General features: G+C 38.0%; 2 protein-coding genes and 2 non-coding genes across 13 annotated transcripts in view; 1 reads left to right on the top strand and 3 right to left on the bottom strand.

Moving 5' to 3' along the window:
- The window catches only part of Zmym6 (zinc finger MYM-type containing 6), an 81570-nt gene extending 77288 nt beyond the window's left edge, over positions 1-4282 (bottom strand). For both annotated transcript variants that reach the window (XM_074080607.1, XM_074080613.1), the window contains exon 1: positions 4046-4282. The gene's annotated coding sequence lies outside the window, so the exon portion shown is untranslated. The remainder of the gene's footprint in view (positions 1-4045) is intronic.
- Positions 4283-4301: 19 nt separating this feature from the next.
- On the top strand, positions 4302-25397 carry Zmym1 (zinc finger MYM-type containing 1). Of its 9 annotated transcripts, none has more exons than XM_020159649.2 (11): positions 4302-4392; positions 5346-5494; positions 6006-6181; positions 8058-8130; positions 8481-8730; positions 15276-15450; positions 15646-15858; positions 19178-19331; positions 20767-20904; positions 21190-21227; positions 21728-25397. In XM_020159649.2, exons 3-11 carry the CDS (start codon positions 6086-6088, stop codon positions 24032-24034), a joined length of 3444 nt encoding a protein of 1147 aa, XP_020015238.2. In that variant the 5' UTR covers positions 4302-4392; positions 5346-5494; positions 6006-6085; the 3' UTR covers positions 24035-25397. The 9 variants fall into 9 exon arrangements, with proteins under 9 accessions (XP_020015238.2, XP_073936718.1, XP_073936719.1 ...); XM_074080617.1 differs by having other exon boundaries at positions 4308-4392; positions 5331-5494; XM_074080618.1 differs by lacking the exon at positions 6006-6181 and having other exon boundaries at positions 4308-4392; positions 5331-5494.
- LOC141425211 (U6 spliceosomal RNA) lies at positions 6380-6486 on the bottom strand. The gene has a single exon (XR_012450299.1). It is a non-coding gene; the product is annotated as a U6 spliceosomal RNA (small nuclear RNA).
- LOC141425388 (small nucleolar RNA U13) lies at positions 16864-16967 on the bottom strand. The gene has a single exon (XR_012450439.1). It is a non-coding gene; the product is annotated as a small nucleolar RNA U13 (small nucleolar RNA).
- Positions 25398-25642: the final 245 nt, after the last annotated feature.

The raw sequence follows: 25642 nt of genomic DNA, 5'->3' as shown, positions 1-25642 counted from the left end.
TTTGACAAAAATCCAACTTCCATTCATGATAAAATCCCTGAAGAAACTAGAAATATAAGATTTGTATCTTTTTTTTTTTAATGTTACTGGGGTTTTAACTCAGGGCCTTCACCGTGAGCCACTCCACCAGCTCTATTTTTGTGATGGGTGTTTTCAAGATAGGGTCTCGCGAACTATTTGCAGAATAAATATTGTGAAAATGGCCATACTACCAAAAGCAATATATAAATTCACAGTCACCCTCAAAATTCCAATTACATTCTTCACAGAAATACAAAAAACAATCCTAAAATTTATGTAGAAAAACAAAAGACCTCAAATAACCAAAGCAATACTGAGAAAAAAAAGAGCGATGCTAGAAGAATCACAATATCTGACTTTAAACTCTATTATAGAGCCATAGGAACAAGAACAACATAGCAGTGGCACAAAAACAGATGCATAGACCAGTGGAATGGGTAGAATATTCAGAAATAAGGCTACGTAGGTACTGTCATCTGATTCTTGATAAACGCATCAAAAACATAGTCTGGAGAAGTACAGATTCTTTAACAAGTGTTGCTGGGAAAGTTGGGTATTTACATGTAGAAGACTGAAATTAGATCCTTACCTCTCATCTTGTACAAAAATCAACTCAAAATAGATCAAAGACTTTAATATAATACCGGAAACTTTGAACCTACTAGAGTAAAACAGGAGAAACATTTCAAGATACAGCCATAGGGAAGGACTTCTGAATAGGACTCCAGTAGCTCAGGGAATAGGACCAAGAATTAACAAATGGCATTGTATCAAACTGGGGCTGGGCACCAGTGACTCACACTTGTAATCCCAGCAATTTGAGAGGCTGAGACCAGGAGGATTTTGGCTAGAGGCCAGTTTAAGCAAATATTTCATAAGATCCCAGCTCAAAAATAACCAGAGCAAAGTGGACTGGAGGTGTGGCTGAAGTGGCAGTGTGCCTGCTTCATAAGCATGAACCTCTGAGTTCAAACCTCAGTCCCACAAAAAAACAAAACAAAATTCTGAAAAGCTTCCACACAGCAGAAGAGTAAAGAGATATCCTATAGAATGGAAGAAAATTTTTGCCAGATATTCCTCTGATAAGGGATTAATATCCCTAATATATAAAGAACTCAAAAAAATTAAACATCAAAAGAACAAATAATCCAATCAATAAATGGACAAATGAGTAACTTTTCAAACTTATCCTTAGCCTTCAAAAAAACAAAAATCAAAACTACATTGACATTCCATCATACCGGATTTATTATGGCTATCATCAAGAAAACAAATACCAGCTGGGTGCCAGTGGCTTTTGTCTGTAATCCTGCCTACTTAGGAGGCTGAAATTGGGAAGATCAAAGTTTGAGGCCAACCTGGACAAATAATTACAACAAGCATTATATTGTCTAGTGTGCAAGTCCCTCCCCCAATTCCTCAATGCCTGAGTACTATGGGATGTGCATTTTTCTCCCACGCATTGCCTAGATTTCCTACTGGGTTATTTAAAATATGCCTCTCTTGGGACTGATCAAATTTTAGAAGCAGGAAGTTCTCCCTGTGATATGTGCTTTCTAACACATACAGCTTTTAACCCACTTCCTCATTATATGGTGATTTACCCCTCTCAGTTTAAGTTTCCTTATCAGCTGGAAATGGGTTCCTACCTGAGTGGTAGGACTTCAGGTGTGTGCCACCACATCTGGCCAGATTTCCGCACTCTTGAACCTAACCTATGAACTTCATTTCCTCTTGGGTTTCTAGTGCCTGCAGGCTCCTTAACAAAAGTTGCAACTCATTTCATGCTACACATTCCCAAACACATATTCCCAAGGTTGGGTAATGCCTCCAGACTCCAACTTCTTATTAGCTTCTTAAATTCCTTCCCTCTATCATTAGACCGTCAGTTTTATTTTTCTCTAGCTGACATATGGAAAATAGGATTGAAAAGAAGTGAACTGAGCCCCCTATCTTCCAGAACTCTTCTCCAGTCCTTTAATTTAGGACTTAATCTCTCAGTTACTATAAAATGTTGAGGCTTCTGCCATTGGCAACTTGTGTAGTATATCTACTGCCTGAAATTTTAGACCAAATTTTCAGGTTTCAGTATAGTTGAAATATCACACATCTCAAAATTATTACACATTTACAGTTCTTATGAGATCATGAATCCTCCCATTTTTCACCTTTCTAGGATGTCAGCAATAATGACATCACTTGCCCTTGGAAGTCTACTGTGCCAGGACTCATTTCTGGGTTCTAGTCTAATCCCAGCCATTGAGTCACTTTGTGGCTTGGAGCAAATTTCCTATTTTCCTTCAGTTCTTAACTTTCCTTTTGGTAAAATAGCTACATTAGAGATCATTTTAGTGAGATCACTTTTAATTCAAACAGTCTAAATAGATTATTATGAATATTAGAAAGGCTTCAAACAAGATTAAAGTCATGCTACTTGAGAAGAAAGAAAATTACATTAATTTGGGGCTGATTAGGATTGCAATCCAGAAGAACACAGAAAATCTTGAAAATGTGCTCCTAAAACTGGAGTTTGGGACCCAAAGCCCAAACTCCTGGGATTCCACATGCCAGGTCCCGCCACCCACCCCTAAATGCTAAATAAAGATCAGGCTGCTGGAGTGGCTCAAGTGGTAGAGCACCTGCCTACCAACTGTGAAGCCCTGAGTTCAAGCCCCAGTACTACCAAAACAAACCAACCAAAAACATGGAAGAGCAGGCACCCATAGTGACTCATGCCAGTAATCCTAGCTACTCAGGAGGCAGAGATCAAGAGGATTGTGGTTTGAAGCCAGTCTATAAGTCCGCAAGATTCTATCTCAACCTATCAGAAAAAAAAAAGGACTGCTGGAGTGGCTCAAGGTGTAGGCCCTGAGTTCAAGCCCCAGAACCGCCAAAAAAAAAAAAAACATGGAAGAGGCACGGTGAAGACAGAGAAAGATTTATTACATGGTTAGGGACGTGCCTTGGGAAGAGGCAGAATAAGCACTCAGCCAATCTTCAGCCATCCTTAGGGTACAGACATGAGTTATAGGTTTAAAATAGACAAAAGAGCTAGGGGCAGAGGACAAATGGTATGAATAGTTAAAATAGTTTAGTCACAAGTGTGGTCTGGTTGGTCATTATATCAGCCCTTGTTCTGGAAGAGGTTCCCCAATTGTTATCTGGATTCATTGTCAACTGGCAGATGGTTCATCTGAGGTAGGTCTACTGTTGGGGGTAGTTTCTGCCCCTTGTTAAGAAGATATTAGTGTGTCTTTCCTGGAATCCAAAGTGCTTGCAAAATGACTGCAAAGAGAATGACTTAGAGCAAAGACAGATACAAAAAATGGAGGAGAGAGTCTGAATTGAGTTTAACTACACAAAGAATATTTTGATACCATAGCAGCAGATTTCAGAAGCCCTTTTGGCCTGGACCTCACCTTCACAAAGGGCCTCAAATTTACACTTTTTCATTTCTGCACTGCAGAGGAGAGGGGGTGATGGGACCCCATGGCATTGTACAGTCCTCAATATTACACTTTTCATAACATATCCTTAAGAAGTAAGTCTTTCAATCCCCCACACATTAAGGAAAAAAAATTATGGTCAAAAAGACTGGACTGCAGCTAGAGCATGGTTCAAGGCCCTGTTCAAACTCCAGTATCAACACACACACACACACACACACACACACACACAAAGTGGCAGAAAAACGAGACTGCAATGTTATTTAACCCTATCTATATTTTTCTAATCCTATTGTGACATTAAAACTATCACAATTCTTTGATTCTATAATTTTCTAGATACTGAAATGATCAATTTATTAAATATAAACATTTTGGGGGGCTTTTCATTTTAATATACTCAAAGCTCCCCAAAAAGGCAGAAGTCTCTATTTCTGCGGATATTTATTGGGAATTTACATTCCACCTGACACCTTGCTAACACTGCCTAACAGTCACAAGTCTATATGGTGGTCACTATAACTATCACCATTTCGAGGAGGAAGAATCGGATTTACAGAAGTTGTCAAATCACTTACAACTAGTAATTGGTAGAGCAATGTCAAATCCGGGAAGGTAACCGCCCTGCATGACCTCTGAGTCACTCCGAGGCTGCACTATCCTTTAGGGACCTCAACTTGGCTGGCTGCTCGAGATGACTTCAACAACCGGAACCTTAAAGGCATAAAACCTCTCCCCCTCCCTTCTTGCGCTTCCCTTCCTATCCAGGGTCATGGTTCTTAACCCGCTGACGGTAGGTACGAGCCAGGCGGGCCGCGCTGCGCATGCTCAGCTGCAAAGGACGACGGGAAGGGGGCGGGGCCTTCGGGGCCGTTTGTGGTCGAGAGCTGTGAGGAGGGCAGCGTGGCGAGCGTCCCTGGGAAAAGTTAGTAAGCCTCCTCGCAGGGCTCGGGTTTCGGTCTTCTCTGCTCGCGTTCTGGCAAGGGGCAGGGTTTCTTTCTCCAGTTGGAGCGAGGGTGACGCGCGGGGGGGGGCGGGGTTTCCGGAGACCCGGCGCGGAACGCCGATTCCCGCCAGTGGGGTCTGGGACCCAGGGCCTGGCTCTGGCTTGGGTTGTCTGTTTGCGCCTCTTCTAACCTCGTCCGCTGGGAGTCGGGCGTCATGGTCCCCCAACACACACTTCCAGCGATTGCCGCCGCCTGCAACTCCTGCGCAGTAACTGGGCTTTCTGTTTATAAAACGTCCGTCCCGTGACACCTGTGGCTCTGCGTTCGTTAAGCAGTTTCAGAGGTGAAAAATGCAGCTGTGCGCGGCGGCCGGCTCCTGCCATCCAGGCATGCGAGCGTGGCAGGAGGAGCGCGAGCTCAGCTACCTAGCAGACCCTGTCCCAAGAAAACGAAGTTAAAAAATCGTGGATAAAGGGCTGGGGCGGTTTAAAAAAGTACTTCTGGGATTTTCGGTTGAATAGTATTTTCAGGCTAGGGTTGACTGCAGGTAACCGAAACCGAGGAAAGCAAAACTAGTAGAAAGGGAAGACTAGTGTTTTGGTTTGGTTTTGCTTGAGATAAGGAGGATCTGAGGATCCAGGCCAGCCTGAATTACATAGAACCTATCTCAAAAAATAAAAAGAGAGAGAGACTGAGAAAGAGGCCTTGAGACTGAGCCTCTGGTAGTGCCTCAAAAAATCACAAAATGGGATTATTTGTTAGTATGTGTGGCGCCAGGTGTCAAACCCAAGGCCCTGAGCTTGCTACGCAACACACCACCACCCAGCTACCTCCGGCTTCGCGTTCCCCTCCTCCCCACCCCCAGGCACTGGATTTTTTTTGGTTTTTTTTTTTTTTTTTTTTTTTTTTGACACAGGGTCTGGTTCTGTAGCCTAGGCTGCCCTCGGGCCTGTGATCCTCTGGTGTCAGCCTTCCCATTGCTGGAATCCTTAGCACTCCTGACATTGAATGTATTTAAATGCTGTGACCTGAGAAACAAGCCGGGAAAGAGGCAGAGGATAACTGGAACGCTGGGGTAAAGTGAGTACAAGTGATTGGAATAATCTCAGAATCCTTTCTTTTGTTTTCTAAGACTACTGGTAAATTAAACACCAATTTATAAGAGGCTGGAAATGCAGCCCAATACTGCAAAAATAAAATGAACTTTTAAGGTTGGTGGCTTTAGTCCAGGTCTGGGAGCACAGAAATGGAATTAATTCTAGAAGAAAACACAAAGGTGATAGCTACTATGATATCAAGCAAAACTATGTTGAGAGCCAGGTGCAGTGGTGGGTCCTGTAGTCCCATTATTCCCATCTACTCCAGAGGCTGAGGCAGGAGGATCCTCCAGTCCCAGAACCTGGACTACTTTTTTTTGTTTCAAAAGGAAAAAAGAAAAGAAAAAGTATATTGAGATATGGTGGATGAAAAGAAGGAAGCCAGTGTTGGTGGTGTGAAGGAACCTTCATGTCAAGTTGTCTGAAGACCTTTTTTGTGGTTCTGTAAAATTACTTTTTAAAAGCACCCATTTTAAAATTAGATTGTTCCTCAGGATTTTAGGAACCTGGATAGTTCTGCAGGAAGAAAATAATTAGGTTGCAAGTGAAGGATTTCACTGCATCAGATACTAAAATGAGAGAGTCACCATTAGAAGATGAATGTGGCAAAGCAGTGACACTGCAGCTGGGGCAACTAGACAAAATTAAGACAGAACCCGAAAATGCTCAGGTAAATATTTTACATTATTTTCTTTTTTCTATAGCACTTTTTTATTATGAATTTAGTTATAAAGGTGCTAATTTATTGGTTGAAAATTTAAATCCTATCTTCCACCAAATCAAATAACAATACAATATTAATGTTTGGGGGAGTTGTTTTTTGGTGGTATTAGGGTTTGAACTCCACTTGAGCCACTCCCTTGGCCCTCAAAATAAGGAACACTTCATGAATTTGCATATCTTCCTTACACAGGAGTTATACTAATCTTCTCTGTGTCCTTCCAACTTTAGTATATCTGTTGCCAAAGTGAGCACTGGATTTTGAGACAGGGTCTTATTATATAGCCCAAGCTGACCTCAGACTCAGTCCTCCTGCCTCAGCCTCCCCAGGTACTAGAATTATAAGTTGCCCCACCAAGCCTGTTGGTTATATGATTTTGAGTGCCAAGAATATGCAAAAAGGTGATTTGAGAGAATAGACTGTTCAGATAGGTGAAAGGATTGCTTAGAGTGTTATGGGCCTATCTAAGGTTTCTCTTAACTTGAAACAATACAAATAATTTCAGTAAGCCCGCCTTATTTTCAGACTTATTGCATGCAGTTTTGACCAAGCATGGTCAAAAATAATAATAATAAAATCGAAAGAAACTTCAAAACCAAAACTTTTAAATGCTCTCATGTGCGTTGTCCAGGTCAGTTGATTCAGAAAAGTTCTCAGTCCTGTGTTACCAGTTTTTAAATCATTGTGTGATCTGCTGAATGTTTCCCTTCATTTTGTGAAAATTGCCTCTCAAAAAGCAAAAGTTATAATAATTGTCCCAAGCCAAAAAGGGCATAATGTACTTAATTTTAGATTTGTTGAAATGTGGCATGTCTATACCAAAAATTAGGCAGAGTTATGGGGAAAAATGAATCAAGCATCTGTAGTACAGTTCTGAACTCTTCATCCTGAGTGTGTGGTTTTTCCTCAACAGCTGAATTCCAAGGGTCTGCTGTAATTGTGTATTTTTATGCTACTACCTTAAGTAGTAGAATTAAATACTTTCTCTCTCTCTCTCTCTCTCTCTCTCTCTCTCTCTCTCTCTCTCTCTCTCTCTCTCTGGCTGTACTGAGATTTGAACTCAGGGTTCTTTGCTTGCTTTGCAGGCATGTACCAGTCGAGACATCATCAGCCTACAATTCAAAATTTTTTCTTTATGTGTTTTTTTTTATCCAAATTAGTTTTATGGTTTTTTTTTTTTTTCCTGTTCTTGGGTATTATGGTCTACTACTGAGCTACAACCCCATCATTTATTTATTTAGGTTTTTTGTTTAGTTTTTTTTGAGGCCAGGTCTTGCTGTATAGCCAAGCCTGGCCTTGAACTCATGATCCTCCTACCTTAGTGTCCCAAGTACTAGGATTACAAGTGCTTGGTACTCTGCCTAGTTCCCCTGTTTTAAGTTTTTAAAGATTGTTTTTTAGATATATCACATACTAAATAACCTATAAAGAGTAAATTGACTTAATCTGTGAGTATAATCTGTAAGTAGGGTCAAATTTCCTTAGAACACATTTATATGAAACTGCTGAAATTTTAATGAAATGGAAAGTAAATCAGAGAATTCAGTTTTAATTTATGTATAGTATTCTACTGAGAAGTAGAATAAGCCAGGCACAGTACCATGTGCCTATAGTCCAGCTGTTTGAGTGGTAAGGCAGGAATTCAGTCCCTTGACAGTACTAAAGAACTGTGTTCTTGAGTATCATAGAAAGTTGGTGTTATCAGAAAAAGGACATCAAAAGGACAGTGCTAATCTTTATATACCTTGGTTCATTTCAGCTATACAGTTCATTGAACTGAAAGTGATCACTTTCTATTGATTCATTATTTTTAATTCTCTCTTAGGAGTATTGTCAAGCTCAACAACCCAAAACTCAGGAGAATGAACTGAAAATAAACACTTCATTTTCAGACACTGGTAATAAAATTAAGTCAATTATGTTCTGACCAACATGATAGCCAATTTATTCTACATTTTAAAAATGCCTTATTGGGGGCTGATGAAGTGACTCAAGTGGTAGAGCACCTGCTTGGCAAGTGTGAGACCCTGAGTTCAAACTCTAGGATTAGAGATATGGCTTAAGTGGTAGAGTGCCTCCTTTTCAAGGGCAAAGCCTTGGCTTCAAACCCAGTCCCACCAAAAAAAAAAAAAAAAAAAACCTTGAGGTTGAGTTTCATGTCCAGGAGAAATAACCTCTAAAAGAAAATGAAAGAATGCATACTTAATTTGAAAATACTAATTATGTGCTTCCTGTTTTATTTTTATAGCTTCACAGTTGACTACAGGCCTTCAACTTTCCCTGGCATCATCTGGCATGAATAAAATGCTTCCTTCTGTTTCAACCACAGCTGTTCAGGTTTCCTGTTCTGGCTGTAAAAAAATCCTCCAAAAGGGGCAAACTGCTTATCAGAGGAAAGGGTCTACTCAGCTTTTCTGTTCCACACCATGCATCACTGAATACATTTCATCTGCCAATTTACCAGCTCCTACCAAGAGAACTTGCTCATACTGCTCAAAGTATGTAATTCTAAATATGCCTTTTTTTTTTTTTTCTACATAGATCTTGACCACTGTCTTGGTTGTAATTTTTTTTTTTTTTTTTTTTGGTACTGGAGTTTGAACTCAGGGCCTTATGCTTTTTGTAGGCAGGTACGGTAACACTTGAGCCACTCCATTGCCTTTGTTTGTGCTGGGTGTTTTTGAGACACATTCTCACTTTTGTTGCCCAGGTTGGCCTTGAACCTCGACCCTCCTGATCTCTGCCTTCCAAGTAAGTAAGATTACAGGCATGAGCTACCATTACCCAACTCTGTTTTCATTTTTTTAAGAAGATGTGTCACCTTGCCAGTCAATGGTGGCTCAGGCCTCTAATCCTAGCTACTTGGGAGGCAGAGAACAGGAGGATTGTGGTTCGAAGCCAGCCCAGTTAAATAGTTAACAAGACCCTATCTCAAAAAATACCTATCGCAAGAAGGGCTGGTGGAATGATTCAAGTGTTAGAGCACCTGCTTAGCAAGTGTGAGGCCCTGAGTTCAAACCTCAGTCCCACCGAAATAAATAAATAAATAAAGCTGTTTAAAAAAAGATGTGTCACCTTGGTTTAGTAAAAAGCTGCTTCTGCTCATTCTGAAGTCTTTGTTAATTGAGAGGTTTGCAGAAATTCAAATGGAGAGAATTTCCATTTCTATTTTAAATGTGATTTTCATATCTTTCTTACTCTTTTCATTTGAAATTCTCTATAAGTGAGATTATTGGTAGGGCTTTCAGTTCTATTACATTTTTCTTATAATAGTAAAATAAAGTTATTTAATTTTTTTTGAAAAGTTGAATAGCGATAGATGTACATGTACACATGCAAACGCAAAGATTTGTATGAGGATGTTGTATTGGACTTTGAGAGTCCTATGGTAGGATCATTCTTGTTAGCTCTCATTAAATGTTAATGCAAAATTTGAAATGTTCTTATTTCAGATCAGGAAAAGTCATAGACCATCAGATTTGCTCCTAAATGTAATAAATTCCTTTCAGATAATATCTTGGAATCAGATTTCCATTGGAGTTTTGCCTCCTCCATTCACAGTTACATTTTGCTACTCCAGTTGTTGTCCCTGAGCATCTCTCACCAGCATCACCTGAGAGCTTATTAGAAATGCAGGTTCTCCAGACTGAGCCAGATCTAGAAATCAGAACTGCATTTATCCCCATGGGATTCATAGGCATGCTAAAGTTTGAGAAGCATTGAGAACTTTTTCGTTTCTTAATATTCCATCTGTTTATGTAAATGTGCTTGAGAATTATGAACATTAAATATGTGAGAACCTAACAACAGGGCATGTAATAAGAACTGTTGCTGTTATTATACATCACAACTTTCACCATTATTCTCTTAACTCACAAATCCTTTTTATGGGTTTCTTTCAGCTATTTGGTGGCTGCTTCAGTTGTGACCTGTTGCTTCAAGTCTTATTCCCTAGAACTCTACTTACCTTTATTTCTTTTTTTTCTTTTTAACCCTTCAGTACTACACTATGTCTTTTGTCTGTTTTCTTTTTTGCTATGGGCTATATGGTGCTCTCTTCAGCCTGCTTTCTTTCTCTGCAGAATCATAAACCTGGAAGGGACCTTAGAGATCATCCAATGTAAGCCTTTTCTTTTGGTTTTGAGGAAACTGGGGGCCTGAGAAGTTAAGGTATTATGTTGTTATGTTTGGAATATACTCACTACATTTCTTCAACAACTTTACTACATATCACAGATTGAAAAAGGCTAAAGCAGGAAATGAGTAAATGTGGGGCTTTGGGTTTTTGGTGGTACTGGGGATTTAATTCAGGGCCCTCTACTTGAGCTCCACCCAAGTCCTTTTGCTTTTAGGTATTTTGTGTGTGTGTGTGTGTGTTTTGAACTCAGGGCCTCATGCTTGCTAGGCAGGCACTCTTACTGCTTGAGCCACCCCACCATTTCTTTAGTTTGTTTTTGAGACATGGTCTCACTAACTTTAGCCTCATCCTCGTACTGCAATTCCCCTGTCTCTGCCTTCACTCCCAAGTGGCTAAGACCACAGGCATATGCCACTTCATCCAGTTAGTTGCTCTTTTAAGGCATAGAATTCCAGTATGAGCAGAAATATGAGACAAATTATACTTCCTCTGGAATAAAATTTTTTATATTAAAACTATATGTTGGTGGAAAGATGGTAATAATACTTAAGGCCCAGAGAGGCCATCAGTGTTCATAGTAGCCTTGTTTTTATCAAAACTTTTTTAAAATTCCACATTCATTAGCCTCGTGCCAGTGGCTCACACCTGTAATCCTAGTTATTCAGTAGGATCACAGTTCAAAGCCAGCCCAGGCAAATAGTTCCATGAGATCCTGTCTCAAAAAAAGCCTTCCTCAAAAAAGGGCTAGTGGAGTGGCTCAAGGTGTAGGCCTTGAGTTCAAACCCAAGTACTGAAAAAAAAAATAATAATAATCTCAAATTTTTAGGTAATTTTTAGTCACATTTAAGTTTTTTATAGTAGTAATTTAACATTTCAAGCTAGTGCAGTTTTTTGTTCAACTTCATGAATCATTTGAAGTATAGCTTAGAAAATTATATTTAAAATCTTACTGAAAAGATGTGACTTGTTTTTGAGAACTACTTACTCAAGAAGTGTCATTTCTAGGCCTGGAGCTGTGGCGCAAGTGGAAAGCCCTGAGTTCAAATCTCAGTACTGCCAAAAAGAAAAGTCATTTCTGCATTTTAGTATTGGATCCAACTAGAAATCCTGAAAGCAATCAGTAGGGTCCAAAATAGGCCTAGCACTAATGCTTGATTTATTTATAGGAAAGTTGCTCCCAGCTGTGTTCAGAATTTAAGTGTGCATTGTTTGTTTGTTCTTTTTTTGGGTTTTTTTGGGAATTGAATCCAGGGCCTTATGCATGCTAGGCAAGTACTCTACTACTGATCCATGGTCCCAGCCCTCTTGTTTGTTTGTTTGTTTGTTTTAACTTTTTTGGGGGAGGGGGTGGTATTGGAGCTTAAACTCGGGGCCTTCACCTTGAGCCACTCCATCAGCCCAATTTTTTGTGATAGGGTTTTTTGAGATAAGATCTCGAAAACTATTTGCCCAGGCTGACTTGGAACCACAGTCCTCCTGATGTCTGTCTCCTGAGTAGTTAGGATTACAGGCGTGAGCCACCAATGCACTACTTTGTTTTTGTTTTTGTTTTTGTAACAGGGTTCTGCTAACTTTGCCCAGGCTGACTTGAACTTGTGATCCTCCTGCCTCTGCTTCCCAAGTACCTGGACTTACAGGCTTGCACCATCATCCACAGCCATTTATGCTAACTTTAGGTCCTTCTAACAAGATTCTTTAATTTTTTTATTTATAAGGCTTCAATTAATTAGAAAACAGCATTCTAATATACTAATAGTGGTAAAAACTATTAAACATTTTCAAATTTCCATGCCTCTGTTGATGTACCACCTTTTGCTTCCTTTTCCATCTGGCTAATTTTTTTCCATCTTAAGAATGTATCTCAAATATCTTTCCCTCTTGTCTACTCTCCACCTACCTTCTTTTTACCTCACCTCCCCAAATTAATTGTTCTAGACGCTGTTCTATAGTGTGTATCTGTAAATCACAAAGCATTGATCATAAAATACTAATGTTTTTAAAGAATAGATAGTGTCCTATTTAAATAATGAAGGTCTTGACATTTAAGGACTAGATTGTACTAATCTTTTCATCCTGAAGGCCTAACACTGCCCGGTACCCAGTGAATCCTACATGAGTAAAATCACTAACGTGATAATGTTATGTATTTGTTATTTTCAGTTTAAAATGATGGAAAGTTCATAAATTGAAAATGTTAAACTTATCCTCAAAGATTGGTACTCTGAAGGTTCTAGGTAGCTAGGTATCCTGTTATTTCTTATAGCAGCACTTCTCAGACTTTCTAATCTTAGGACCTCTTTACTCTTTTGTACTCTCCTCCCACAGATGAGACAAGGGCTCACTAAGGTGCCCAGGCTGAGCTCAAACTGTCTTCTGCATTCTCCTGGGACTGTGGGCATGTGTGACTGCACCTGGCTTTCCTTATACTCTTTAATAATGGAAGATTGGGGATGTGGCTCTGAAGACCCAAAGAGCTGTATTTATAAGATTAAATTCATCAAATTTACTCTGTTAGAAATCAAATAACACTTTTATTAAAAATAGCCATACTTTTAAAAGTTTTAGATAAGTGGCATTGTTTTATCAGTTTTACAAATCATTTTAATGCTTGGCTAGATTTTCATATTTTCTTCTGTGTCCAGTTTCTTACAAAATGTTTTTAAAAGTCCATGAAGAGAGCTGGAGGCAAGACTTAGTGGTAGAACACTTGCCTAGCTCTGAGTTCAAACTTCAGTACTGCAAAAAAAAAAAAAAAAATTGTGAAGAAAACATGGGCCCACAGATGTGTAATCAGAAAAGAAAGCAGTGTTCTAGTGCTTTTCGATACTGTGTCTTTAATACACCAAAAGTCAAGTGGAAGTTTCTTAAGGTTGGTTGCGATGTGTGATCTGAAACCACATCTGAACTTTTTTGTACTCTTTTACCTTAAAATTCATCAGCCTGTCTAGTACTTTGAATGGATATTTTACACGTGAATGATTTTGGTGACATGTAGTTGTTACTTGGAAAATATGGTTCACTGAGTTCTACAGATGTTCCAAATGTTGACATATTTCATTATAGAGTATTTAAAAGTCATCACCAGTTTCAACAGAAGAGTCTTCAAATGTTGGGACATGAGCTGGAGATCATACATAAAAGTCTCCAAAAAATTCTGTTTTTCACTTGAAAGTGAAATATATTTAAATACTGTTAGTTGTTTTCCTTAAAACAACTTTTTTTTTTCATTTTCTAGAAAATATCTGGCAGGTACCCACTTCTGGACAGTGGCTTATGATCATACTGTCACATGAAAATGTGATTCATGAAAAAAAATGGTTAATTTAGGTTGTAACTGAACATTCTCATGTAGGCTTTTCCTTGAGACAGTAATCTCAAGGTTTGTTGGGAAATGAGACATAGTTTATGCCCATATCCTGTTTTGTCACACAGAATATTTAAGTGATGTACTTAGGATCAAATTTATTTTTTTGGGCAATAATAGGATTTGAACTCAGGGCCTATGCTTGCTAGGCAGGTACTCTACCACTTGAGCCACACCCCCTCAGCCCTTTTTGCTTTAGTTATTTTTCAGATAGGGTCTTGAGTTTTTGCTGGGAACCAGCCTCAGGCAATGATCCTCGCATCTCCCATGTAGCTGGGATGACAGGCACATGCCACTACAACCAGATTATTTGTTGAGATGGAGTCTCATGATCTTTTTAATATTTGCTGTTTCATTTCATTGAAACTAACATGGTTTGTTTTGTTGTGTTTTACAGAGACTGTGATAGTGAATAACATGAGTATTAGTACATTTTGGTACCACTGCTTTGATTTGTGCTAAGGCTTAAGCAGTTTTACTCACCATTGCTTTTTTACTTTTCCTGGCTCATTGAGGTAAAATTTATATAACAAAAAAATTAACCTTCGCATTGGCATTTAGTACATTTGCAGTATTGGAGAACTACCACCATCTCGTTCCAAAATGTTTTTATCCAAAGTAAAACACCTATTCATTAAGCAGTTTCTCCCTATTTTCCTCTTCTTCTAGTCTCTGGCAAACACCAATCTATGTTCTTTCTGTAGATTCATCTGTTCTGAATACTTCACATCAGTGGAATCATGCTACATGTGACTTTTTGTGTCTGGCTTCTTTTCCTTAGCATAATTTTTCAGAATACATCCTTATTGTACTTCATTCTTTGTTATAGCTGAGTAATGATCTTCTGTATATATTTGCCATAATTTATGCGTTCATTCATTAATGAACATTTGAGCTGTTTCCATCTCAACTATTGTGAATATTGATTGTGAACCTGTGTGAATAATACTTGTTTTACTACCCATTTTCAGTTCTTTTGTGCATATACCTAGGAATGCAGTTATAGGTTCCAACTATTGGCTTTGCAATGAAATAACAACACTGTGAAAAAGGCAAATAATATCTTAATATTATGAAAACAGTTTTGATCTTTCAGTTTCCTGAAAGCATCTGGGGGATACCCTTCTTTCCTGACAGATTTGCAGGCCTAACTTTGAAGTGCTCTATCCTATAAATTCCACAGTTGCTCATTATGTGATTTCTCATCATCCTATTATCACCAGCTAGTAGAGATTAGAGCACTGCCACCCAAAAAAATGAAAATGTATTGTGCTATCAGATATGTTTTACAATCCCCACTATAAATGTGGAAATGAACATTTATGGAAGTAAATGACTTACCCAGGGTTGCTTAATATAACTGATAGAACTGGATTTCAGGGTTTCTCATTTCAAGACTGATAATCTCACTATTTCACAATTCTTCAGGTCAGTGAAACAGCAGGGAGGGGATTGATTGAGGGGTTCGTTTAGTTTATGACAAGAATCAAATTATAATTGCGGCAAAAGTGTCTAACAGTGTCCTTGTTATTTATTTTTAGAGACATTTCAAATCTGAAGGATGTGATCAGTGTCCACCTAGAAGACAATACCACTAGCAAAAATTTTTGCAGCCTATCTTGTCTTTCATCGTATGAAGAAAAAAGAAAACCGTTTGTTACCATATGTAGTAATAGCATTTTGACCAAGTGTACCATGTGTCAGAAGACAGCTATTGTAAGTTGTAAATTTTTTGTTTGTTTTGGTTTTTTTTGTTTATTCATATGTACATACATTGTTTGGGCCATTTCTCCCTCCTGCCTCTGCCCCCGCCCCCTCCCTCTTCCCTCCTGTAAATTTTTTTAACATTTAGAGAGATTCTAATGATTCTACTTGAATGTCAAGAGTTTAAAATCTTTTTTTTAATCCTAGATTCAGTATGAAGTAAAATACCAGAACATGAAACATAGCATTTGCAGTAATGCCTGCTTTTCAAAGTTTCACTCCACTAACAATTTCATCATGAACTGTTGTGAGAACTGTGGCACTTACTGTTACACCAGCTCTAGTCTGTTCCATGTACTTCAGATGGAAGGACAGTCTCATTTCTTTAATAGTTCAAAGAATATTACAGCATGTAAGCAGGTATGAAGAAAGATCTGTTGCTCCTTCTGTTAGGTCTGTGAATGGTTCTCTAGAAAAATGTGGGGAAATACTTTTTAGTACAACTGAGAAAATTGGTAGGTTGATGAGGATGAAATAGACTTTGCACAGTTCCTTCTAGCGTAAGAAATGATAAATGTTATGTAGAGATTTTCCTAAAGAATCTCAGATTGGTAATCTCACCCTGAAAAGGCCAAGCAGGTGGGAGCCTGCAGTACAAACAAGTAAAGATAGCAAAAATAATAATATTGTACTTGTTAGTAAGGTCCGAGCAGAAGTATGTTGTTATTTTGAATTCCGTGTATTTAACTCTTTCACTTAAGCAGTGGTACAAAGATGAATGTAGAGAGTCACATGATTTTTCTCAGTCACTCATAGGAGGAAACAGTCCAGTAAAAAATAACTCCATATTTCTGATAAGAGAACCTTGAGTGGGTCCTTCTAAAGGCAGAGAAGCTGGCTGTGCTAAGGGTTTTGAGATAAACCTGGTGTTTGATCTGATCTCCTTCTATGAAATGTGACTGTTACATATCTTAATTGTTCAAGTGGCACTCTGATCTGATTTGGTCCCTATAAATTCTTTCTTCACAATAAGCACTTGGGTTGGGTGTGGTGGCTTACACTTGTAATCCCAGCTACTCAGATGTCGGAGATCAGGAAGATCATGGTTTAAGGCCAACTCAGGCAAAAAGTTAGTGAGACCCCATCTGAGTGGTGGTGCTCACCTTGTCCTTCTACCTATGCTAGAAGTAGGTAGGAAAATCATCTGAAATCAGCCCAGGCCAAAAAAATAAAAAAAGTGATTGCAGGTGGGAGCCCCAATAAGCCACAGTTCAAATAGGTTATTTGTGAACTGCATCTTTTTTTTGTTTTCTTTTTTTCTGGTACCAGAGTTTGAACCTAGGGCCCTGCACTTGCTGGACAAGTGCTGTACCACTTGAGGTACACCCCAGCTCTTTTTTATTTAGTTTTTGGTTTTGTTTCCCAGGTCAGACGGGTAATGTGCTGACATTGTAACAAAGTTTGAGGGAGGCACATGTAATGCAAAAGCCTGAGCACCCATTTATTATGCTTATGAACCAAAAAAGGATGATTTAGTTGTTTTTTTGTCTTTGTTTTTGTTTTTTTTAATAAAGTCTTGTTTTTCTGCTTAGGCCAGCCTGGACTGCAGTCCTTTTGTTTAAGCTTCCACATAGCTAGGATGACAGGTGCATGCCTCCACTCCCTGCTTTTTAATTGGTTAAGATGGGGTCTTGCTTTTATCCTAGGTTGGCATCAAGCCATGATCCTCCTGGTCTCTGCCACTGTGTCCAGAGAGCCATGTCCTTTCTTTCCTTTTCTCTTTCTTTTTTCCCCTCCTCTCCCCTCCCCTCTACTTTCTGATGCTCCAGAAGGAGCTCTAGCTATCCTACCAGCTCACATTGCTGTGAACAGAATATGAAACCAATTGACACCTTTGCCTTTATGGAGCAATACTATATGGGTTTGTTTGACGTTGCCTTGCTCTTTTTTTGAAACAGAATCTCACTATATAGCCCAGGTTGGCCTTAAACTTGTGATCCTCCTCTCTCAGCCTCCTAAATGCTGGGATTATTGGCATGTACACCCTGTTCAGTTCTACAGATTTTATAGCCACCTGCTGTGTCCCAGGTACCTGACAGGCATAGTGACTTCCATCTCTTCCAAGAAGGAATTAGGCAGGTGTGGTGGCATATGCCTATAATTTATGCATTCTGGAAGTGGAGGCAGGAGGATCATGAGTTCCAGATCAGCCTGAGCTACACAGTGAGACCCTGTCTCAAAAACAAACAAAAAAGAAAAAGAAGAAATTAAATCAATGTGGGAGAAAGATGCAAATAAAAGTGGTGGCAAGTGGATTATCCAGCTGCAGAAGGGCTTGGCCTCCTATTGCTGGGAGAATCTCATCTTGACCATGTTGGGGAGGAACAGTTCATGGTTGGGGAAGAGATCTGGAGGGCAGTGGTCTCTGTCCATTTTCAGGAGGAAACTATTTCAGAATGGACTAAGACTGCCAGTGACCACACAACCATAGTTCAGTATACATACACTTCAAGCAAATGCTTAACCTAACTTCCCAGCACCATTAAGAATATAAGGGGGTGGAGATACAGCTCAGTGGTAGAGTACTTGCTTGGCATGCACAAGGCCCCGAGTTCAACTCCCAGCACCACCAAAAAAGAAAAAAAAGAATATAAAACTTGCTGCAGGCATGGCTCAAGTAGTAAGCGAGTATGAAGCCCTGAGTTCAAACTCCAGTACTGCAAAAAAGAAAAAAAAAAATGCTGTGTTAATAAACAGGGGACAAGAATATACAACTTGGGGTTGAGGATATACTTCAGCCATAGAGTGCATTCCTTGCGTGCATAAGGCCGTGGATTAACAGCAGCTAAGATCACTTAATGGTGCTAAATACATATGTATGTATATGTAAATTATTCACACTATGAAAAGATAAAAATAGAAATTTTCAGAATTATCCTCTGCTTTTTGTTTCCTTATTCTTTTGCCAATATTTGGTTCTTACACAGAAAAATATTGCATATTTTCATTTATCCTGGCACTGTGTACCCCAAAAAGCAGTTCTATCATCACTATCAGTGTTGTGTGAAAGAATAGATGGTGAGCTTCTCAATTTATATCCTTCTCCTTTGCATACTGTTTATTGAACTCATTGTATTCTACTTTTTACTGCTTATATACTGCTTTCTTACAATATGCTTGTAATTTTTACCATGTAGTTAGCCTAGAAACACAGTGATTCTCACAGTATCTTGTAGTCAGTGTTAAGTACCCTTTTCTGGTTTGCTGGCACCAATAGAAGGCTTTCCTGAATTGATATTCCAGCTTGCATTAAGAAAAGGCCTATAATTATAAGACTTTTGTTTATTCAGTATGCTGTGATTGCTTGGGATGATGAATGCCTTCTATTTCTTCATTGTTTACATGTGCACTCTTATCATTGCTGTTAAATATATCTGACAGAAATAAAATAGTTTTAAAATGGATTCATCACTTTCTTTCATTTTATCCATTGCAACCTATAGTATCTTACCTGGTTTTTAAGAAAATATAAAACTTGGCTTGATTGTCATTACAATATTTCAACTAAAAACTGGTAAGTAGGTATGCTTATGTTTATTAACAACATTGTATGTCAGGAGCATGAATTTTGTCTTTCAGTACTGGGGTTTGAACTCAGGGCCTAAAGCCTGCTAGGCAAGCACTCTACCACTTGATTCATGCCCCTAGCCCATGAATACTATTTTTAATCTCTAAACAGAAACTGGCCAAGACACTTACATCTTTTCCTTGCAAATCATTGAAGTCATCAAATGAAATGGTTGAGATCACTAATGACTTGGGGAAGACAGAGGTTTTCTGCTCTATTAATTGTTTTTCTGCATACAATAAAGCTGTGATGGAATCTTCTGCAGGTAATGCTTATTCAGCAGCTTCAGAGTTACTAACTGTTGGATAATTTAACTACCTTTTGTTTTTAACTTGATTCATTTCCATATTAAAGTGACTTAGAAATCAAAACAGGGCGGGTATGGTAGCTCAAACCTGTAATTTCAGCACTCAGGAGACTGAAGCGGGATGATCTGGATTTTGATGGCCAGCCCTGGCTACACAGGAAACCCACTCAGTCCTCCTCCTCCCCCAGAAAATTCAAACAGTGTAAACTCTGTTGCAAGTAACTGCTTTCCAGTATTTTTTGGTGTAAAAGGAAGGCTACTTCACCACCAGATATTTCATATTTATTTATAAAGACTGTTATGTTAGATTAAGCCAAACCTGCTTCATTCATGAAAAAAAAAAAGGATATATGTCTTTAGATTACATAGATCTTTTAGTAAATGAACGTGTATGCTTATATTAGCATACACTGAGCACCTACTATTGTACTTGGGTCATAGGAGTCACTTAGTATTGAGTTTATTCAATATGTTAACAGTATGAATGATTTGGTGGGGTTTTTTTTTTTAATTATTATTTTACAGAATTTGAACTCAGAGTCTTAAGCTTGCTAGGCGGGTTCTCTACCACTTGAGGCATGCTGTCAGCCCCAAGAATGGTTCTGTTAGAATATAGAATGTTGTACTTAACTCTCCTTTGTATAAAGAAGGCTTTTAGTTACAATTTCCATACAGTATATAAATTGGAAACATTTTAAGGTTCAAAACAACTGAGAATGTAGCTCAATATTTTAGCATGTGTGAGGCACTGGGTTCCATCCCCTGCACCACAAATAAGAGTCAATAATAGAGAAGCCAAATAATCCAGGGCCAACTAAGTTTCCATCAGAAAGCCTCTTGCAAGGGCTAGTGGTATTTACATACCTAGTGAATGATGCTCTTGGAGTTTGTATATCATACACACTGGCTTATTACATAATTCTCTGGAATATTAACCTAGCGCCAATGATGTTGAGGTCCGTGAATCCTGGAAGAGTTAGAAATTGACACCCAGTAGGAGACTGTATAGAAATCGCTCTCCTTTTTTATCATGGGTAATTTGACAGCAAATATTTCCTCAAAATTACAAGCAAATAGTATAGAAGTACTGAGAAATTACATGCAAAGGTAAAAGATATAAAATGATGGACATGTGTAAGTTACCAGTTTAATGTTATTTTTTTATTAAAGAACCTGGCTATCCCTAGCCCTACTAGGAATTACTCTACTACCAAAAATATGCTGAGGTATTAAATGTTTGCATTGTCCCTTGAAACACTTTTCAGTGCTAGGATCAAACCTCAGGTCTCACACATCACCCTACCACTGAATTCTAGCTTCAGCCCCAAATACTTACTATTGATGATTGATTGCTTTTGCCTGGTTTATAACAAGTATTTTTGTCTTTTATCAGTAAATGTTTCCATGGTACAGGATGAGCCAATGAATTGTCTTTCTCCAAAGAAAGAGTCTATTCCAGTTATAAGCAACATAGTGTCATTAGCAGATACTCAAATGGCCCAGCCCATCATGAACACTGATCTCGTACAAGGTAAAGTTAATACATTAGAAGACGCTTGACGTGAACATTGTTTTGTCTTTGTATGTTTTTTGGGTTTGGTTTTGTTTGGTTTTGTTTTGGTGGAACAGGGGTTTGAACCCAGGGTTCTGTGCTTGCTAGGAAGACATTCTGCTGTTTGGGCCATACCTCCAGTGCTGTTTTGTCATACTTAATGAGTCTGTATGTTAAATTTTCCTTTTGTTTCTAATATGAAATAAGCTACATTAGTTTATGATGTCAAAATTTTGAATGTATGCTCTTACCTTGTTTTAACAGGTACAATTTCTTCAGTAACAGCAAATGTCATTACAAATGTAAGTTTAATCCTACTTTTTTGGCTGCTGTCTTTCATTAGGAGATTACCTATAAATACATGTGTATATATATAAACAACTTTTTTTTTTTTCGGTACTGGGACTTGAACTCAGGACCTCACACTTGCTAGGCAGGTGCTCTGCCACTTGAGCCACTTTCTAACCCAGACAGAATTCTTACTAGTCATATCTTTTTCACTCTTGTCCTTTTTTAAAAAGTATTTAGTAGTAAGTAGTTCTAGTTATCTGAACAGTAAATACTACTTTTCCGTAGTTATACATATTCTGTATCTAATTATATGTCTAATTATGTCCTTTAAACATTTAATACTAAATGTAGATTTCATGTCAGTTATGAGTAATTGTTTGTGTTTCCCCTTAAGAGAAGCTCATACTGTAACTTAATTCATTTTAATGTGTTATTACAGTAGATGTATTCAATATTTTGATTATTCAAAAATTGTTTAAAACAAGTGTTGTTTTATCATTTGTGCCCAAAGATCTCTAAGAACTCAGCCATTGAATCGAGTAATGGTGTTGATAATAGTATGGAGCAGCCAAGCCCTGCACCATCCCCATCAGTACTCAGTCAGCATACAGTTGATTCTGGTACAGAAGGACAAAAGGATCAAGTGTCTAGGCAGGATCCTACATGCAGTATGAAATCTGTGAAAGGAAGCGATGGACTGTGCCACCAAAAACTGACATCCAAAGTACAAAAAGTGAAAGATAAATCAAATATTAAAAAATCTTGGCGTTCAAATTTTCAGCATTTGGAAAACAGTGTTAAAAAAGATGTGACATTCTGTTATTCATGCCAGTTATTCTACCAAAAGAACTTCAACTATAGGGGAGAGTCATTTGCAACCCAAGGAACTTCTAATTGGAAAAAAACTCTAGCAAAATTCAGAAAGCATGAGAAAAGTGAAATGCATTTGAAGTCATTGCAGTTTTGGAAGAAATACCAGTTTTGTGATGAAGTTATCGATGATAATTTATCTACTCATTCAAAGCAAATTGAGGGAAATAAAAAGTACTTAAAACTTATAATTGAAAATATTTTATTTCTTGGAAAGCAGTGTTTACTCTTCAGAAGAAATGACCAGTCTATTTCATCTGTGAATAAAGGCAATTTTTTAGAATTGCTAGAGATTAGAGCAAAAGACAAAGGAGAACAAGTGTTTCGACTTATGAATTCACAACTTGACTTCTATAATAGTACACAAATTCAAAGTGATATTGTTGAAATAATAAAGACTGAAATGTTGCAGGATATTGTGAATGAGATCAATGTCTCCTCAGCTTTTTCAATAATATGTGATGAGACAACTGATAATGCCAGTAAAGGACAGCTTTCAGTTTGTGTAAGGTACCCACAGAAAACATCAAAGGCTGTCTTAATTAAAGAAAGATTCCTAGGTTTTGTTGATATTGAAGACATGACTGGGTCCCTCTTACACAAGAGCATCAAAATTTATCTGCAGCAAATTGGAGTTGATTTTAATAAAATATCTGGCCAGGCCTATGATAGCACCACCAATTTGAGGATAAAGTTTAATAAAATTGCCGCAGAATTCAAGAAGGAAGAGCCAAGAGCTTTATACACACATTGTTATGCACATTTTTTTGAGTTAGCAGTAATTAGGTTTTGTAAAGAAGTAAAAGAACTCCGTGGTGCTCTAAATACTCTCACTTCTTTGTTCAACATTATTCATATGTCTGGAGAAATGTTGGCAAATTTTCAAAACATTTGTAAGGTAAGTCAGAATAAAACATGCAAAAAGCATGCATCACAGTCATGTTGGATAGTCCATGATTGCACATTACTATCTGTGATCGATGGTCTTCCAGAGATTATTGAAACACTGGAATTTGAATCAAGCCATTCCTCAAACATACGTTTGGCTGATGAAATGAGTGATGTGTTGAGGTTGGTTTCCAAATTTGAATTTATCTTTTGCTTGAAATTTCTTTATCGAGTGCTCAGTGTTACAGGAATTCTTTCCAGAGAACTTCAAAGTGAAACCATAGACATTTTTTCTTTGTCTTCAAAAGTAGAAGCAATTTTGGAATGTTTATCCTCTGAAAGAAATGATGAATATTTCAAAACTATCTGGGATGGGACAGAGGAAATATGTAAAAAAATAACCAGTAATGGTTTTGAAGTAGAAAAACCTTCTCTTAAAAAAAGAAGAAAAATTCAGAAAACAGTAGATCTTGGTAATTCTGATAATATGTTTTTTCCTACTTCAACAGAAGAACAATATAAAATTAATATTTATTACCAAGGATTGGATACTGTATTACAAAATTTAAAGTTGTGTTTTTCAGATTTTGATTATTGCAAGATGAAGCAAATTTCAGAATTACTATTTAAATGGAATGAACCATTAAATGAAGCAACAGCCAAACACATTCAAGAATTTTATAAGCTTGATGCAGACATTATCGCTGAACTTAGATTTTATCGGCAATATGCAAAGCTCAACTTTGACATAGATTATGATTCCATCAATTTTGTTAGTCTTGGCTATTTATTTATTCAGCATGGTCTTTACAATAATATTCCTTGCATCTCCAAGCTTTTATATATTGCTTTATCTTGGCCAATTACTTCAGCAAGTGCTGAAAACTTACTTTCTACACTGCCTCGTCTTAAAACATATTTATTTCATACCATGGGACAAGAGAAGCTAAGTGGCCTGGCTCTAATGGCCATTGAGCAGGAACTGGTGAATAAGCTGATGGAGCCTGAAAGACTCAATGGAATTGTAGAAAAGTTTATCAGTCAGATAAAAGATACATAATACTTCCTTAAAGAAGTTTGTATTTCTGTTGGAGGTCTAGTGAAGTTTTGTTTGTTTGTAGCTGGGGCTTACTGTATTGCCTGGGCTGATCTTGAATTTGTGAGATAAAATGCTCTACCCATCTCAGCCTCCCAAGTAGCTGAGACTACAGACACATGACCACTCTGCTGAGTTTGGAACACTAGTTTTTATTTGAAAATTATGTCTCTCTTAAGATGCAGCAATTCACATTTAAAACTTCAAAAGTTAGGGCTGGAGGCATGACTCCAGTGGTAGAGCAACTGTCTAGGGTGGCAAAGCCCTGAGTTCAAACCCCAGTACCACCTGTCCTACTCCCCCAAAAAAATTTAAGTTACAGAGTGACATCTCCTTCTCTCCTTCAAAGTTTTATCCTTATATATCTATCTAGAGATATTTTCCCATAAGCAATACTGAAAAGTACACACTGATCTTCCATTTGTCCTTTCTACAGTTGCCCATGCTGATCTTGTGGCTCAAGTACTACCTCAGCCTCCTGAGTGCTGAGACCACAGACATGCATCACCATCCCCAGCTCTTACTTCTTTCTTTGTTTTGTGACAGGATCTTGGTGTGTAGCACAAGCTGGCCTCAAACTCAAGATCCTCCTGCCATGTGTTCCTGAGTACTGCAGTTACAGTCATGCATCACCATGCCTGGCTGTACATTTTTATTTTTTGACAGATATAGTTTCACCAACAATGTGCAAGAATCCCTATTTCCTTACATCTTTATAAACTGTACTATCAAATAAGTTTTGATCTTTGCCCATCTGTTGGTTGAAAATAGTATGTTAATCTCAGAATTTTCATTTAAGGATAAAGTTGGAGGTCTGGGGATGTAACTCAAGTGCTCCTGCCGGGCAAGTACGAGACCCTGGATTCAAACCCCAATACCATGAAATAATTAGGTCCCTCTTGAAGTTTAAAAAAAAACCACAAAACTGGGTGCCAGTTGCGCATGCCTGGAATCCTAGCTACTTGGGAGGCTAAGATCAAGAGGATCATAGTTCAAGACCAGCCCAGGCACATAATTTCTGAGACCTCATCTCCAAAATAATCACAGCAAAATGGACTGGAGGTGTGGCTCAAGTGATAGAGCACCTACTTTGCGAGCGCAAAGCCCTGAGTTCAAACCCCAGTCCCACCAAAAGAAAAAGGTTGGGTATGTGTTTTTAAGACATTTTGTATTTCCTTTTCTTGAATTGTCAAATGTTAAATTTTGGGTGTTTATGATTTATACATTCTAGTTGAATGACAAGCTGTTTTATGAAAATATGACTATTTTTTCCAAATAAATAACCCCAACAGAAAAGACCTTTTTTTTTTTTTTTTTCAAAAAACAATTTAGCAATTGACAAAATAGTCTAGTTATTTCAATTGCATGCAGCATTTTGGGGTAATAATTATGATTGACAGCATTATACCTAAAGATGTCCTCACACAATAAAAAGTTTTAAGTTAGGAATGCCAAAAATGTCAATTTAAGCACATATAAAAATGAGCAAGAAAATGCAAAACTTTAGTGGCCACAAGTACATGGTCAGTTATTTATAGGAATTCCAGGTGCAAATTAAGCTCTGCCCAATGC

This window comes from Castor canadensis, chromosome 7, assembly GCF_047511655.1.
Source record: "Castor canadensis chromosome 7, mCasCan1.hap1v2, whole genome shotgun sequence".
Taxonomy (NCBI): Eukaryota; Metazoa; Chordata; class Mammalia; order Rodentia; family Castoridae; genus Castor; species Castor canadensis.
This window is presented reverse-complemented; position numbering and strand designations above follow the sequence as displayed.

Excerpts from the sequence above, each read along its gene's own strand:
- Zmym1 (XM_020159649.2), top strand. The coding sequence starts at position 6,086 with ATGAGAGAGTCACCATTAGAAGATGAATGTGGCAAAGCAGTGACACTG. Across the intron at positions 8,731-15,275 it reads ACTTGCTCATACTGCTCAAA|AGACATTTCAAATCTGAAGG; the intron begins GTATGTAATTCT and ends ATTTATTTTTAG. Across the intron at positions 20,905-21,189 it reads GAACACTGATCTCGTACAAG|GTACAATTTCTTCAGTAACA; the intron begins GTAAAGTTAATA and ends TTGTTTTAACAG.